Source organism: Schistocerca piceifrons, chromosome 4, assembly GCF_021461385.2.
Source record: "Schistocerca piceifrons isolate TAMUIC-IGC-003096 chromosome 4, iqSchPice1.1, whole genome shotgun sequence".
In the NCBI taxonomy this organism is placed as follows: domain Eukaryota; kingdom Metazoa; phylum Arthropoda; class Insecta; order Orthoptera; family Acrididae; genus Schistocerca; species Schistocerca piceifrons.
Genome location: NC_060141.1, coordinates 466,649,507 through 466,668,168, shown reverse-complemented (window position 1 = coordinate 466,668,168; position 18,662 = coordinate 466,649,507). Strand labels below are relative to the sequence as shown.

Here is an 18,662-nt window from a genome sequence, read left to right as displayed (position 1 = left end):
GTGAATCACAGAGTGTGAAAATTTGTGAGAGTGCCAATGGGAGAAAAGGCCTAGCAATTGCTTTGGATTCAATTTGCGCTAAATGCTCAGCTGTGATTTCATTTATGAGTTCTTAAAAACAGAGGCAAGTGGCCCTTATGATATCAATACTAGATTAGTTTATGCCTTATGATCCATTGGCAAGGGCATGGCTGCAGCGAGAACATTTTGAGAAACTGACAGCAATGTTGGAGATAGTTGTAAGGAAAGCATGAAACTGGCTGCTATAGAAGCAGTGGAAGAAAATGATGGATGTTTGGATATTGCAGTTGCACTTTATGGAAGTTGGCAGAAAAGAGGACATACTTCTCTGAATGGAGTAGTGACCGCCACGAGTGTAGACACCAGTAAAGTGTTAGATGTGGAGATAATGTCTAAATATTGCAAATGTAGTAAAGTTAATGAACATAAAGAACAGAACTGTGTAGCTAATTTTAGAGGAACAAGTGGTGGTATGGAAGTTCGTGGAGTACAACAAATATTTCATCACTCTGTAGAAACAAGAGGCATACGGTACACCAAATATTTGGGCAATGGTGACAGTAAGGCATACAATGATGTGGTGAATTCTAAGCCATATGGAGATGCCATTATTAGCAAAACAGAATATGTAGGCCATGTTCAAAAACGTTTGGGAACAAGACTGAGAAAACTAATGGTTGATATGAGAGGAAAAAAATTAGAAGATGAAAAATTGTTGAGCGGACAGAGTCGGTTAACAAAAACTGAAATAGAAAACTTGCAGGCAATTAGGACAAATAAAGAAAATCTGGAGGCAATGAAGAGAGCTGTTTGGGCCATATTCTTCTGTAAGTCTTCTACTGATGATAAGCCATGTCATGGATTGTGTCCATCATGAGAAAATTTGTGGTGCAAATACAATAGAGCTCAGGCAAGTGGAGAATATTATTTTCACCAGCATTCTCATCCTGCTGCTATTATTACAGCAATTAAACCTATTTTCAGAGACTTGGCTAATCCTGACCTTCTAAGGAAATGTTTGCATGGGCAGTCACAGAACCCAAATGAATGTTTCAACAACATAATTTTGAACCACCTTCCTAAAACTGTATTTGTAGGCATGCATACAATGAAACTAGGAGTTCATGATGCTGTTATTACATTCAGTTGTGGTAATACTGGAAAGTGTTGGGTACCGAAAAAGCTGGGAATTAATCCTGGTGGAAATATAACTGGGCTGCAACATTGCGATAAAATGAGGATAGCCGATGCAGAGAGTTCAGCATCTAATATGGCCAAGAAAGCAAGACAAACATCCAGGGAGATGAAAAAGAAGCTGGAAGACCTGCTAGAGGCCAAATAAGTGCCATCAAATGCAGTAGGACAGATTTAATTAACTGTAAGTAACAAATTTCAAAAGTTTTTTCTTTGAAGTCAATTTCCTGCAGACTAAAATTTTGAGTATGTATGCCCCATTATATCAGAAACTTTCATGGATAAATGAATGAAATTTTCAGAGAGTCTGCAAAACATAAAAAGCCACCTCTGGTACTACATTCTTTAATATTCGCCCATTAGGAAGTTCACAAAAAATATTTTCTACAGAAAAAACTTAATATTTTATGTTAATAAATTTAAAAAAGTTTTTCTTAAAACTATAAAATGGATAAAGTATATTTTAGTACAGTTGACTATTAGCATCATGTAACATACAGTAAAAATATTAAGGTGCTGCATCAAATAGTTTTTTTCAGAAATGGGTCAAATACTTGATTAAATTAACATGGGTTAGATAGGCAGGGTGTGGTCCCCTTAAGCCGATCCGTAAACGCAGTTTCCAGGCAGCACTTCTGTGCATAACGCATAATATTAATGATCGGCATATAGCCAACAAACGATGTGTGCGGTCAGTCCACTCCAGGTTAGACAAAATCTTGAATTATTAATGTTTCTCTTTCAGTGGTAAATTTATTTGTGGCGTGTGATAATTTAAGCTTATAATTTTTTTTACTTGGCTGCTTTTTTAATTAATGGCACTCCAGTTAATTCCCCTTATCCACATTTATTTTTCAATTATCACTAAGAAGTGCCACATAAAATAGAGAAAACTTCCGTTTTTAAAAAAATAATTCACTGTTTTGTCGTTGTTACATCTGCCACAAACGGCCCCTGCCAGGCAGACTACACTCGAGACACCCGTGTGTACCATATACCAAACAAGCACTTGCAGGCGCAACCAAGAGGAAAACAATTCTTCAAAACAAACAGAACTTGCTACAGACTAATGCGAACCTTTTTCTGCAGAGGTCACCTCACATATACAGGGAAAGTTGGAGTACTCCGCCGGCTTTATAAGGCCAGCGCAGCACCAGTACAGTCAGTGCCTCGCCGAGCTAGGACCAGCTCCGACGGACCTCACCGACGCTCTTGATGAATGGTCGTCTACAAGTTATTTGTTTTTGTGTGTATATAGGGATTGTTCGAGAAGTGTATTTCAGATTCAATAAACTACATTATACTGAGTGTTCTACAATACTGAGTATTCACCAGTCTTAGAAGGCTTTGTCGGTTCGGTCTTGTGGCTACTCAATTGAAGGGTGCTATGAGAGTAGGACTGTGAGGTCTTTAAGAAGAAATGACACTAGTGTATGTACAAAATATTTTATTGAAAGACATTTTTATAATGTTATACATGTGCCGTTTCGACTTCAACTTATACCACTCACGTCGCACACTGCCGTTCGCTGCCGTGAAAGCAGTCCCGAGTGCAATAAAACCGTCCACGCTCGTTCAGCCTAACCTAGTGAAAAATATATAAATAGTGGGTGCACAACAACACATTTTTAAAAAAATAAATAAACGAGCACTGTCTGGCTGCCGAGGTGAGAGGCCGCCGCTGCGACTACGACTCGGCAGCCGCGCCGGCGTCGGCGTGCGCGAAGCGGAAGTCGCAGACGAGGGAGAAGTGGTCGGAGGGGTAGGCGAAGGACGGCACGCGGCCCTCGCCGATCTCGTCGCCGCTGGGGAAGTCGAGCAGCGCCTCGACGCGCAGCGCGTCGCTGCTGTAGAAGACGTAGTCGATGGTGTGGCACACCTCGCCCTCCTCGCGCACCTTCCACGTGGTGTAGGCGGGCTCGCGGCCGTCCTCCGCGCCGTCGGCGTAGGCGCTGGCGAGCCGCATGTGCGGGCAGGAGCGCACGGTCGCGTACACGGGCTCGCTCGGCTCGGCGTTGAAGTCGCCGCAGAGCAGCACGGGCCGGCCGGCGGCGCGCGCGCGCACGAACTGCACCAGGTCGCGGCCCTGCTCGTTACGGAGCGTCGACAGCAGAGCGCCCTGGCGGGCCTTCAGGTGCGTCGTCGCCACGCACACCTCGCGGCCCGTCTCGCGCACGCGCAGAACCACCGCCACCGCCACCTGCACCGCAACAACAAACACACACTCCTTTAACGTTTGAACACGAATAACTTTTCTACCAAAAGTTGGAAGGAGTATACAGAGGGTCCGTACAAGGGTGATGTACTTGAGGACAATACTATGGAAATGGAACAGGATGTAGATGAAGATGAAATGGGAGATATGAGCAGTGCTTTTTTTTCTAAAAATAAGTTTGAGGGTACTCCAAGATGGGATAATGCACCGAAAATTAGTTATAACCGAAGCATAGGATACCATCCGTCTCCTTTTAGCCATGACGTCATCAGCACGTCGTACTACATTAAAAATGGTATCGGACTCTTCAGTTGACTTTACAGTTCAACTGAACCAGGCAATACCGAGAAACATACAAAAATACAAGAGGAAGCGGTATCGAACACTTCAGATTACATCATCTCAAATGTAGCATGCGATTTGAGCATATGCATATCCGTTTAGCACTACCATCGCCCACTATTAGCGGGCGAAGACACTACATGCTCGTCGAACTGGCTGCCAGCGATTCAGTTGTCGACAACGGTTGCCGCAGCTTCGAAATACTTGAAACAGTCAATGACATAGATTTTCCCCACCGACAACTGCACTGGTATCGCTCGTATTGCAATTACCAACACGAAAACATGAAGTAAAAACTTTACGTCCGTGAAATAAATCTTTGGCACTCTTCCAAGTTCTCGACATCGTAGAAAAATTAGTTTGTTGACGAAAAAGTTTAGGGGTACGCATCCCCCAGCGTTCCCCCAGAAAAACAGCACTGGATATGATACTGCGTGAAGAGTTTGACAGAGCACTGAAAGATCTAAGTCGAAACAAGGCCCCGGGAGTGGACACCATTCCATTAGAACTACTGACAGCCTTGGGAGAGCCAGTCCTGAAAACTCTACCATATGGTGAGCAAGATGTATGAGACAGGCGAAATACCCTCAGAATTCAAGAAGAATATAATAATTCCAATCCCAAAGAAATCAGGTGTTGACAGATGTGATAATTACCGAACTATCAGTTAATAAGCCACGGCTGCAAAATACACTACTGGCCATTAAAATTGCTACACCACGAAGATGACGTCCTACAGACGCGAAATTTAACCGACGGGAAGAAGATGCTGTGATATGAACATGATTAACTTTTCAAACGGACGCGACGGCTACAACGTCCTGACATGAGGAAAGTTTCCAACCGATTTCTCATACACAAACAGCAGTTGACCGGCGTTGCCTGGTTGAAACGTTGTTGTGATGCCTCGTGTAAGGAGGAGAAATGCGTACCATCACGTTTCCGTCTTTGATAAAGGTCGGAATGTAGCCTATCGCAATTGCGGTTTATCGTATGGCGACATTGCTGCTCGCATTGGTCAAGATCCAATGACTGTTAGCAGAATATGGAAACGGTGGGTTCAGGAGGGTAATATGGACGCCGTGCTGGATCCCAACGGCCTCGTATCACTAGCAGTCGAGATACAGGCATCTTATCCGCATGGCTGTAACGGATCGTGCAGCCACGTCTCGATCCCTGAGTCAACAGATGGGGACGTTTGCAAGACAACAACCATCTGCACGGCCAGTTCGACGACGTTTGCAGCAGCATGAACTATCATCTAGGAGCCCATGGCTCCGGTTACTCTTGACGCAGCATCGCAGATAGGAGCGCCCGCGATGGTGTACTGAACGACGAACCTGGGTGCACGAATGTCAAAACGTCATTTTTTCGGATGAATCCAGGTTCCGTTTACAGCATCATGATGGTCGCATCCGTGTTTGGCGATATCGTGGTGAACGCACATTGGAAGCGTGTATTCGTCATCGCCATACTGGCGTCTCGTTCACTTCTTGTTCGCATTGACGGCACTTTGAACAGTGGACGTTACATTTCAGATGTGTTACGACCCGTGGCTCTACCCTACATTCGATCCCTGCGAAACTCTACATTTCAGCAGGATAATGCACGACCGCATGTTGCAGGTCCTGTACGAGCCTTTCTGCATACAGAAAATGTTCGACTGCTGCCCTGACCAGCACATTCTCCAGATGTCTCACCAACCGAAAACGTCTGGTCAATGGTGGCCGAGCCACTGGCTCGTCACAATACACCAGTCACTACTCTTGATGAACTGTAGTATCGTGTTGAAGCTGCATGGGCAGCTGTACCTGTACACGCCATCCAAGCCGTGTTTGACTCAATGCCCAGGCGTATCATGGCCGTTATTACGGCCAGAGGTTCAAAATGGCTCTGAGCACTATGGGACTCAACAACTTAGGTCATAAGTCCCCTAGAACTTAGAACTACTTAAACCTAACTAACCTAAGGACATCACACACACCCATGCCCGAGGCTGGATTCGAACCTGCGACCGTAGCAGTCCCGCGGTTCCGGACTGCAGCGCCAGAACCGCACGGCTACCGCGGCCGGCCGGCCAGAGGTGGTTGTTCAGGGTACTGATTTCTCAGGATCTATGCACCCAAATTGCGTGAAAATGTAATCACATGTCAGTTCTAGTATAATATATTTGTCCAATGAATACCCGTTTATCATCTACATTTCTTCTTTGTGTAGCAATTCTAATGGCCAGTGGTGTAGATGAAGATGAAATGGGAGATATGATACTGCGTGAAGAGTTTGACAGAGCACTGAAAGATCTAAGTCGAAACAAGGCCCCGGGAGTAGACAACATTCCATTAGAACTACTGACAGCCTTGGGAAAGCCAGCCCTGACAAGACTCTACCATCTGGTGAGCAAAATGGATGAGACACGTGAAATACCCTTAGACTTCAAGAAGAATATAATAATTGCAATTCCAAAACAAGCAGGTGTTGACAGATGTGGAAATAACGGCTACAAAATACTAACACGAATTCTTTACAGACGAATGGAAAAATTGGTAGACGCCAACCTCGGGGAAGTTCAGTTTGACAACTCTACGCAAACGCCGCTGCTCCTGATCGTTAAGTGAAGGCCGTCCGCCACTGCGTTGTTCATTTACATTTACATTAACATTTATACTCCGCAAGGCACCCAACGGTGTGTGGCGGAGGGCACTTTACCTGCGACTGTCATTACCTCCCTTTCCTTTCCAGTCGCGTATGGTTCGCGGGAAGAACGACTGCCGGAAAGCCTCCGTGCACGCTCGAATCTCTCTAATTTTACCTTCATGATCTCCTCGGGAGACATAAGTAGGGGGAAGCAATATATTCGATACCTCATCCAGAAACGCACCCTCTCGAAACCTGGACACCAAGCTACACCGCGATGCAGAGCGCCTCTCTTGCAGAGTCTGCCACTTGGGTTTGCTATACATCTCCGTAACGCTATCACGCTTACCAAATAACCCTGTGACGAAACGCGCCGCTCTTCTTTGGAACTTCTCTATCTCCTCCGTCAACCCGAACTGGTACGGATACAACACTGATGAGCAATACTCAAGTGTAGGTCGAACGAGTGTTTTGTAAGCCACCTCCTTTGTCGATGGACTACATTTTCTAAGGAATCTCCCAATGAATCTCACCTTGCGCCTTACCAACAATTAATTTTATATGATCATTCCACTTCAAATCGTTCCGTACACATACTCCCAGATATTTTACAGAAGTAACTGCTACCAGTGTTTGTTCCGCTATCATATAATCATACAGTAAAGGATCCTTCATTTTACGTATTCGCAATACATTACATTTGTTTATGTTAAGGGTCAGTTGCCACTCCCTGCACCAAATGCCTATCCGCTGCAGATCTTCCTGCATTTCTCTGCAATTTTCTAATGCTGCAACTTCTCTGTATACTACAGCATCATCCGCAAAAAGCCGCATGGAACTTCTGACACTGTCTACTAGGTCATGAAATGTCGTATTGACATGTGGATCTCAGGATATTCAATATCCCAACGACTTTAAATGGAATACTCCAAGCGCCTAGCTCCAACCGCCATTCCACGTTCAAGGTCTGTCGATTCCGGTCGTGCGGCCATAACCACGTAGAGAACCTTTTCGCATGAATCGACTGAGTACAAATGACAGCTCAGCCAATGCACTGCCCTCTTGCACATTGTGTACACGATACTACCGCCATCTGTATATGTGTACATCGCTATTCCATGACCTTTGTCTCCTCAGTGTATGCCACAAGACACCTTTTGAATATGGAGCGGCGCTCCTGCTCTGGTGGTGTTGCAGCCTACAGACGGAACCGTTCAGTGGTTGCGCAGCCGCCTCACCTGGTTGCTCTGGACGCGCCACACCTCGAGGATGCGCGAGTCAGACTGCAGCAGCTCGAACTTGTCGCGCCTGTAGAAGATGGCGCAGCCGTCGGGCCCGTTGTTGCCCTTGATGTAGAGGCACGGGGAGTCGGGCTTTGGGTAGAAGATGCCGCTGTAGCCTTGCGAGCCCAGCACCTTCGTCAGGAAGCTGAAGTGGTCCACCTCCTGCAACACACACAAGCCCGAAACCGTCAGTACGCGTAGAAGATAAAACAATATATATGATCATTATTTACAAAGACATTAAGGGGATACGGAATCACCTATCCCCGCAATGTTAATATATGCCTACTATAGGGAACATTTTCTCACAAACTACTGGAGACAGAGAGGTAAAAATTTTACTGTATGTGCATTCATATGTTACAACAATACTGAAACAACAGTTTATTGTCAAAGTATTTTCTTACAGAGATATTGTACATTTATTTTTAAGTAAATTTTTTCCATCGCTTTTTACTAGATTATCACCCCTAAGTCTTTTGTAAATCAAGTAATTAAAAAATCGTTGTTTCAGTATGTAATAGGGACCTATGTCACTACGTCATAAAAATTTCAGACTTCTAGGTTGACCAGTACCTGAGATAATGTTCCTAGATGAAGTAAAAAGTAAACTTACGGGAAACGGAGAAAGAAGATTAAAATATTCCTGATCCGTAGCTAATACCCCCTTCACAGTCTTCATAATCATCTTCAAGTCTTCTTTTGGCACCCCTCTGCACCTGTCTTGCTTTTTTCACTAATGTCTTGATTATATTATCAGCATGCCTTAGTCTGTGCTGATCTAAAAAGAACATAGCACGTACCGTACGGGAACCAACACACATACCCAACTTTTGAAGGACCTGGCATTTAGTTATATTTCCAAGATTGAAGGTTGCCACAGCATCATACACACCAAAATGTAGTGTATTAATTCCGACAAACACTGTTTTTGGGAGACGATGCCATATCACACTATTCAAGCACTCGTTGCGGTTCTGCGTTTTTCCGTGAAGACATTTCATCAGAAGACTTCTGTCAGCCAGATCTCTGAAAATGGGCTTTATTTCTGCCATGATGGCTGATGGTAGACTGTGGTGGTGAATGTATTTCTCTCCTGTTGTTAGTCCCCTATTGTATTTACACCAGCTGTTTTCACCTTTGGGGCACAAACCATGTTGTGGATGCTCATCCGTGGATGCGGTGTGGAAATATAAAGCCCATATAGCTCTCCTCATTTCTTCAAGATTGCCTGTATTTTGCCTGATTGCAAGGCCATAGCAGTTCTGAATGTGGTCTATTATGGAATCAGTCAATCTTCCTCTGCCATCCAAGGTTTTCCCATCATCTAGTTTTTTCCCTTTCATAACTGATTTTAACCTTCTCAGCCTGGCACCCATTCTCTTCTGCACATGTCCTATACATTCAAGTTTGCTTATATTTACACTGTTCTCATATGGTTTGCTTTCCAAAACTTCTTTGAATGCTTTAGAGTCACCATCTCCCAGATATTTGACATAGCGAACATTATACCACTGTGAAGAGCGATGAAAAATTTTCTTCACCCAAGCAACCTCCATGCCACCACTACTACCATAATAATTAGCAATACAGTCATCACTGTGTTCATTTTTCAGCCTGCCTGTGCACCTACAGTATTTAGACATTATTGCAACATCAATAACCTTGCCAGTATCAACACTAGTTGCTGTTACAACACCATTGTTGGAGGTGTGGCCCCTTTTCTGCCACGTGCCATCAAACGCCACTGTGAGGTCACGACTGCCGTCATTTTCTTCCACTGCTTCTTCCACAGCAACCTGCATTGACTTCTGTGCTACATCTTCAACTGCAGATCCTAGTACATAATTGTAAGCTTCAAACTTTGAAGGTGCACTTGGAAGATTTAGAACACCACATAGCATATCACCAGCTGCTTTGCCCTTACCAATTGCTCGCAATCCATAAACTAACCTAATATTTACACTATAAAGTTCAGTTTTCTTGTATCCATTATTTACAGTTACTGAAACCGAACTTGGAAACTTACAGCTGTATTTACAAACACTGCATATTAAATTAAACTGGGCAGCCAGGCCAACATGGGATTCTACTTTCAGAGAAACGTTTCCATGACATTTTTTGCAGCACAAACTGTTTTCAAGAGCTTCACACAATATATTCGTATCAATGAGTTCAAAAACTTCATTCCCTCTATCAAGTAAATTATATTTCTCTTCCAAATCTCTTAGTTTTTTATGAGAAGCACTGTTTTCATTTGGTGTAAGTTCGTTCGGCAAATCAGTAATAAGTGGATTCACATTTTCCAACAGTGATGATGATGAACTGCTTTGCTTTGCTAATGAATCATTATTTCTTTTCTTTTGCCAGTTCACACGCTTTTTAAATACTTTTGCTTTAGCTCTAGGCATTTTCACTGCGAAAAATGAAGCACTAAATACGAAATAACTCAACAACAACTACTTTCTTATATCACACTGTTTACAAAACAGTCCCGCCACAAAGTCAAAGAGTAACTTGAGGAAACCAGAGAGAAACATTTTCGGGCAACTAGTGTATAAATAGTCGCTGGAAACCGGGATATTTGAATTCATGTCACTTTAAAGGTACTGCCAAAAAGTTCATGGTCAGCCACGAGAGACGTGTATAACTAAAGCGCAATACCCGATCTCACAAATATATAAAAATAAAATAGTTATAATTGTAGTAGAGCTATGTATGATACGTCATTTTAAAGAGGAAACATGGCAGAATATAATACGCCAATAAAAAAAAATTCCATTTTTTAACCCAAAATCCGATTCCGTATCCCCTTAACGCCTTGTCCCCAAAGTGATTTCAAAACCGAATTTATAGAAATGTATTAATACTGTAATTTATAGCAATGTTTTCTGTTGTTTTGTAATTAAAGTCATGATGGTATCATTTGGCCAGACACATTTACTAAGAAAGCCAAGCGGAAGTGAACAACGTATAGTATCGGTAAAGAAACAAGCGATGATTATGTACTTCATTTAATGTCGCCAGCCTGTAAGAATATGCTTCTATGTACCTCTGCATTTGGTTAAATACATGATACTCAACTCCAGTGTATCGAGTTTATTTAGAAAAGCACACCTCACTGGTTCTTGTGATAACAACTATTATCGTGAGTAAATATTTATGTCTTTCTGTTCACAGCCAGTACAGAAAGGATATATGACGAATTGTTCGAGGGTAGAAAGACTTCTTTCGTTACTTATTTGAATATCACTAAATCGAGCCACTCTGAGATAGAATTGCCGATTATTTCTCGTCATTTCTTGCGTGTATCTTTAAGTAAGAATAATAACAATCTCCCAGAATCTTCCCATGCACTATAAATTTTCTCTCTCTCTCTCTCTCTCTCTCTCTCTCTCTCTCTCACACACACACACACACACACACACACACACACACACACACAGACAGACAGACAGACAGAGAGAGAGAGAGAGAGAGAGAGAGAGAGAGAGAGAGTCGCTTCAAAGAGAACCACAGAAGTTCAGCAGATTTCATAAATATTCTATCTGAAATGAGAAGAGTAAAACAGGGGTGTCCCTATCAGAACTCCCACATTTCAAAGGCCCAGGGAAAAAAACCACGGTAGACATGATAATGAAATTGCACCACGTGCTAGAGCACCTCAAGGAATTTATATTCCCGCGTCAGAACTGCCACCTATTGTCGCCAGAGTGGAGCAAGATCTCATGAAGTGAAAATGGCGATTCCGAAGCAGCGTACGATAGCATAACGCGGTTTACAGGAACAAAATCACCGATTACTGTGCAAAGAAATTATCGTAGTTTGTATGGATGTGATTCAGTTGATGTGAAAACAATTGAGCTATGGTATGATAAGTTTTTGGTACCTGGAAGTGTTCTGAAACATTGTGGCGGTGCACGACGTAGTGTTTCTAATAGACAGTGGACGGCATCAGCAGGTGTCTAGGCAACTTAATGTACCCTGAGCAACACTGCATCGTGTAGTACACCAGCGCCTTCGTTTGTTTGCTTAAAACGAGGAAATTCTGCAGCGTCTGAAGCCGAACGACAAACCATGCAGCCGGCAATTTGCCACGGATATGCTGCCGGGTATTTACATGAATTCCAGCTTCCAGTAAAGATGTTTATTCTCAGATGAGACAACCTTTAATATATCAGAAGCGGTTAATTGCCATAATGTTTGGATTCGAGAACCGCAATATCCGCACCCTGTCATTGAACATGTTCATGATAGCTGTTAACTAAAAGAACGGACCCGAAAAATTACCGGCCAACGTCCTTAAAATCGGTTTCCTGTAGATTTCTTGAATATATTCTAAGTTCGAATATAACAAATTTCCTCGGGAAAGAAGAGCGTCTGTCCACAAATCAGCATGGATTTGAAAATTCAACTTTCGGGAGAAATTCAGCTGTCATGGATGAGAAGCAACATATCCCTAGATTTCTGGAAATCGTTTGATACGGTGCCCCACTGGAGACTGTTAATGAAGGTCCGAAATACGGAGTGGGGTGCCAGGTATGTGAGTGGCTCGAAGCTTCTCAAACAATAGACATCAATACGTTGTCCGAGACGGCAGATGCTTATCAGAGACAAGGGTATCGTCAAGAACGCCCTAGGGAGATGTGATAGAACCACCGTTTTCTGTATACATAAATAGATTGACAGACAGAGTGAGCAGAAATTTGCGCTGTTTACTGATAACGTTGTAGTTCAAATGGTTCAAATGGCTCTGAGCACTATGGGACTTAACTGCTGAGGTCATCAGTCCCCTAGAACTTAGAACTACTTAAACCTAACTAACCTAAGGACATCACACATATCCATGCCCGAGGCAGGATTCGAACCTGCGACCGTAGGGTCGCGCGGTTCCGGACTGTAGCGCCTAGAACCGCTCCGCCACCCCGGCCGGCTGACCAACGCACATTTCGCGTAAGAACCACGAAGACAAGATAAGAGAAATTAGAGCTCGTTCGGAGGCATATAGACAGTCGTTTATCGCTTGTTCCACTCGCTTGTGGAACAGAAAAGATAAATACTACCGCCATACAACATACGCTGACTTGCGAGGTATGTATGTAGATGTAAAAAAGAAGTAAATGTGTTTTGTTGGTTGTTGTTGTTGTGGTCTTCAGTCCTGAGACTGGTTTGATGCAGCTCTTCATGCTACTCTATCCTGTGAAAGCTTCTTCATCTCCCAGTACCTACTGCAACCTACATCCTTCTGAATCTGCTTAGTGTATTCATCTCTTGGTCTCCCTCTACAATTTTTAACCTCCACGCTGCCCTCCAATACTAAACTGGTGATCCCTTGATGCCTCAGAACATGTCCTACCAACCGATCCCTTCTTCTGGTCAAGTTGTGCCACAAACTTCTCTTCTCCCCAATCCTATTCAATACTTCCTCATTAGTTATGTGATCTACCCATCTAATCTTCAGCATTCTTCTGTAGCACCACATTTCGAAAGCTTCTATTCTCTTCTTGTCCAAACTATTTATCGTCCATGTTTCACTTCCATACATGGCTACACTCCATACGAATACTTTCAGAAATGACTTCCTGACACTTAAATCAATACTGGATGTTAACAAATTTCTCTTCTTCAGAAACGCTTTCCTTGCCATTGCCAGCTTACATTTTATATCCTCTCTACTTCGACCATCATCAGTTATTTTGCTCCCCAAATAGCAAAACTCCTTTACTACTTTAAGTGCCTCATTTCCTAATCTAATTCCCTCAGCATCACCCGTCTTAATTAGACTACATTCCATTATCCTTGTTTTGCTTTTGTTGATGTTCATCTTATATCCTCCTTTCAAGACACTGTCCATTCCATTCAATTGCTCTTCCAAGTCCTTTGCTGTCTCTGACAGAATTACAATGTCATCGGCGAACCTCAAGGTTTTTATTTCCTCTCCATGAATTTTAATACCTACTCCGAATTTTTCTTTTGTTTCCTTTACTGCTTGCTCAATATACAGATTGAACAACATCGGGGAGAGGCTACAACCCTGTCTTACTCCCTTCCCAACCACTGCTTCCCTTTCATGTCCCTCGACTCTTATAACTGCCATCTGGTTTCTGTACAAATTGTAAATAGCCTTTCGCTCCCTGTATTTTACCCCTGCCACCTTTGTTTTGTTGGTAGTCAGTACAAAAATGATTCTTTCCTTTGGGCGCTAGCCATCATACAACTCTGCTAGTATGTAATTTTATCAAAAATATTCAACTTGTGTATTAACTAAGTAAAATAATGTTTCCCTCTGAGTTAAGTGAAACCGGGAAGTATATTGCAAAAGAGAAAACAAAAAATCTATATACTCCGTAGTTTCGACCCAATGATCTTTTTCGTTGGTAAGACTGACTTCAAGACAAGTCTTAGCGCACATGGTAAAATTTTGATATGTCTCTAATAGCTGCACTGAAAAGTGTTCACGATCAAAAACTTTTTATGTGCACATTTTCCACTGATTATGGTTCGAGTGCTTCGGATCAAATTTAAGTGTGTGAATGTGTGTGAAATCTTATGGGACTTAACTGCTAAGGTCATCAGTCCCTAAGCTTACACACTACTTAACCTAAATTATTCTAAGGACAAACAGACACACCCATGCCCGGGGGAGGACTCGAACCTCCGCCGGAACCAGCCGTACAGTACCTGACTGCAGCGCCTAAGACCGCTCGGCTAATCCCGCGCGACCAAATTCAAGAATCCAGTAGCTCCCAAACGACGTGCCTATAAAGCATTTAGCTGTGTTTATAGTGATGTGTCCAGTGTTGACAGAAGCACACCACATATTCGGAAATTGAAGCCACTAGATGAATGACAATACAGCCATTTCCGTAATTGCATATACACTCTATCGACATTATAAATCGGTAAAGATCATTCACACCAGTGTAGATTTCAAGAGTTGTGTGAGGCAGACCTACAAGCATATGAGTCTGCTGAAATTCACAAGCTTTAACACCCATGTTACCGCTGACAAGAAAGCTTGAAGGCTTTAGTTGTCGCTTGTTACGTCACGCCTCAGTTCTATGTCATCTGTGACCCGTTTCAGTGATGCTTAAAACAACGATTATGGCTAGTCACATAATACGATAAACGGAAATAACTGCCCCCGCGCCAAATTTATCTTGTTCTGCAAGACTTCGACCTTTCCTACGAGCCAATGGAAACTGCATTGTGTCTTAAGGAGTCTGCAGTGATTGGCAGTACAGAGGAAATAGTTATCGATTAGCTTAGTAACCACTCAGAGAAGAGAAACGAACCTGCAAGCAGATGACGTCTGGACAATACTGCACGATCTCCTCAGCGATGTGGTATCTCCGCCTATGCCACTCCAGTGCGTCGTCGGGACAGCAAACGAAGTTGTCGTTCGTCTGTCCAAGAGCTGAAAATTGAGGACGGATATTTTCAGTAACAGGTGCAATATTCAAGTGCATCGGGTAATTATTTATCTTGCAATATGTGTAATGTTAACTTCGTATGGCAGTTACTACTCACATTGAGACAAGACGTTCCACTGGAAGACTCTTATGCAGTCTGGGTTGTTGACAGGTTCCTCGAAAGCTGCGAAACAAAAACAAAAATTAGCTACTATATATTTCATAACTAGTAGTAGGCCCTATAACTATATACACGAGGCATGAAACAGGGACAAAATAATCTGCTGGAATTATCACTGCCAGTTCAAAATGACGTTAATCGACTCTTCAGTTGCTAAATCCAAGAAATATTTCTTACAAATGAAAATAAACTGCGAATGTTCTATAATTTAGAACCATACAATTTTTTTCACTTATAGTGCCCAACTCATCTCATTATTAAGTATCGTCGAAATTCTACATTTACTCTTTCTGTTTATTCTTTTGCAGGACATTACACATGCTGACATCGTTCTCCTTGAAGAAAAACAATTTCCTTTGCGCTTACCCACCTCCCATCCCACCAAAAAGGAAAAAAAAATCCTAGTCATTACTGTGTGATTACGGGGTTTCTTATCTACTCTCTTCGTTATTTTGACTATTGAAATATGTCACTATGATGTATAGCTAGTTAATCATAATTACAATAATAAAAAAGAGTGTTTGTAGAAACTCTTCTTTTTTGTTATTACGAAGCTTATGCACACATTGCGCAGATAAACACATTTACTTAATAGGGTATAATTTAAAGAAAAATGTGTACATCGACGAGACCAGTGTAATGGCAAGACATGTCAAGCAAAGAGATGAAAATAATGTTTTGCCAAAACCGAACTTCCACCAAAAAGTCATTGGTTTCGGAGAAAAGTAGGTGAAATAAACTGCAAAACGTCCGTTACTGTGGAGGGGAAAAAAGAATCAAAACTATTTCCAGTCAGATTTATCAAATGCAGTTGAACTGATGTTCTCTTTCTGTTTCCTGACGCTATGTCCCTCAGATATCTGCCCTTCGGAATGGAACTACTTAAAAATTATAAAATTTGATAATTTTAAAATTTCGTTGCCACGCTAAAATATTCAGATCGTCAGTAATTCTAATCTGAAAAAAATATTATTTTTAACAACAATATTTTCTGTTGACCGTTGGATACGAAAGTTAGGAAAAAAGGTGGCGAAGTGTTTTATGGAGTGTAGCTTCGCACTTAGCTTTAATACAGACACAGTAGACGTACGAACAGTAGTCTTCAGACGCATTTTAGATGATTCATTTTCTTGGTCGTTATGAGGCGGCCTCTTTCGCAAGTTGCCACGCCGAGTGGGCCGTTTCATTCGTTTGCCGCTCATTGTCGAGAATGTGACCTTGTTTGCCGCCGGCTATGATACAAGGACTAAGCGAAACAGACTAGCTGCGGTCGGCCTGCCCCATCAAGTTCAGTGAAATGAACGGGTGAACCGCGGTCTGTGAACTGTGATTTGTCTATTGTGCAACGATCGTACTATTATGTGTAACCATCGTATTAAAGGCTTTGACGATTGAACTACTGTGGTATCGTTAGCTACGATGCCACGGCGTAGGTGCAAGTTCTTAGGTTGGCACTACGACACACACCGCCGGCAGCGCCCTCTAGCCGGCGCTGTGCAGCTCTACGAGCGCCGCTCCAGATTCAGCCCATTTGATTCCGAGTAGGCGACCAAGTAACATTGTTTCTATTTCATAGTGGGCGAGCCAATACAGATTTTGCCTGTGTAACTTCTGTGAGCTTTGAGACATCCGACTTCGCACCTACGTGCTCCTCAGTGCAAAGTTATGTAATCATATTCTTCCTATAGTAAATGTGATTTAAATTTACACGCAGTGCCGAAGTACTTCACCTTCACCTGCTCCTCCTAGCTTCCTACATTCGACTTACTCTTCAGTTTTCAGGAGTAGACCTACGCGCCTCCTTCCAGGAGGGATACAAAAAGTACGAAGCACTTTTCATGATTTTATCACGACGTCTTCACGAAAAGCCTTGGGCATGGCCCGAACTGTCCACACACAATTTTTTTTTTAATTATTCTTGTACAGAGGAGGTCTCAGACGCCTAACCACGCGGTTTGAGGCGCCATGTCACGGATTGCGCTGCCCCTCCCGCCGGAGGTTCGAGTCCTCCCTCGGGCATGAGTGTGTGTGTGTGTGTGTGTGTGTGTGTGTGTGTGTGTGTGTAGTTCTTCGCGTAAGTTAGTTGAAGTAGTGTGTAAGTCTAGGGATCGATGACCTCAGCGGTTTGGTCCATTAGGAATTCACAAACTTTTGAACATTTAGATGACTAACCACGGCAAAAAATAAATGGTATATAGGCCTTATTTATTCCTGTTTCCAAACAGCTATATTTATTGCATTCCATTTCAAATGCGACCGATTTAGAATCCAGAAAGCTCCACTTTCACGTCCATGATGCGAGAATCGATGAGCAGCACATCCGAAAGTCTACCACAGCTCATCCATACCTCAATAGGTATGACCACATCTCGGCCCAGGGTTCTGAGTTGAGGTATTTTTGTGTCTGTTGGTGGAATGGATAAGCTGTCTCATCTCCACATTATATGCGAAAGACGGAGTCTTGAAGGTTCAAATGGTTCAAATGGCTCTAAGCACTATGGGACTTAACATCTGAGGTCATCAGTCCCCTAGACTTAGGACTACTTAAACCTAACTAACTTAAGGACATCACACACATCCATGCCCGAGGCAGGATTAGAACCTGCGACCGCAGTAGCAGCGCGGTTCCGGACCGAAGCGCCTAGAACCGCTCTGCCACAGCGGCCGGCTGCAGCACCTCTTCTGGGCTTGGGACCATAACGGTTGGGGCCTGGACGACTGGAAAACCGTGGCCTGGTCAGGTGAGTCCCGATTTCAGTTGGTAAGATCTGATCATAGGGTTCGAGTGTGGCGCAGACCCCACGAAGCCTTGGATCCATCACGCCGGCGGCCGTAGTGGCCGAGCGGTTCTAGGCGCATCAGTCTGGAACCACGCGACCGCTACGGTCGCAGGTTCGAATGCTGCCTCGGGCATGGATGTGTGTGCTGTCCTTAAGTTAGTTAGGTTTAAGTAGTTCTAAGTTCTAGGGGACTGATGACCTCAGAAGTTAAGTCCCATAGTGCTCAGAGCCATTTTTGAACCTTGGATCCAAGTTGACACCAAGGCACTGTGCAAGCTGCTGGTGGCTCCATAATGGTGTGTGCTGTGTTTACATAGACTAGGTCCTGTGGTAATGTTAGGCTGCTTGGAGACTATTTGTAGCCAGCCATGGACTTCATGATCCCAAACAACGACGGAATTTTCGTGAATGACTATGCACCATGCCACTGGGCCACAATTGTCCAGGATTGGTTTCGAGAACATTGTGGACAATTCGAGCGAATGATCTGGCCACCCAGATCACCCGAAATGAAACCCACCGAACATTCGTGGGACATAATCGAGAGGTCAGTTCAGGCACAAAATCCTGCACCGGCAACACTTCCTCTATTATGGACAG

The 18,662-nt window shown here is 43.3% G+C and overlaps 1 protein-coding gene across 5 annotated transcripts in view; it reads right to left on the bottom strand.

The window, feature by feature from the left end:
* Positions 1-2,647: 2,647 nt before the first annotated feature.
* LOC124795452 (nocturnin) overlaps positions 2,648-18,662 on the bottom strand; it is a 384,759-nt gene continuing 368,744 nt past the window's right edge. For all 5 annotated transcript variants that reach the window (XM_047259475.1, XM_047259478.1, XM_047259476.1 and 2 more), the window contains 4 exons: positions 15,220-15,285; positions 14,985-15,106; positions 7,645-7,851; positions 2,648-3,415 (listed from right to left, as the gene is read on the bottom strand). In XM_047259475.1, the coding sequence (XP_047115431.1) occupies positions 2,903-3,415; positions 7,645-7,851; positions 14,985-15,106; positions 15,220-15,285 (908 nt within the window). In that variant the 3' untranslated portion in view covers positions 2,648-2,902. The remainder of the gene's footprint in view (positions 3,416-7,644; positions 7,852-14,984; positions 15,107-15,219; positions 15,286-18,662) is intronic.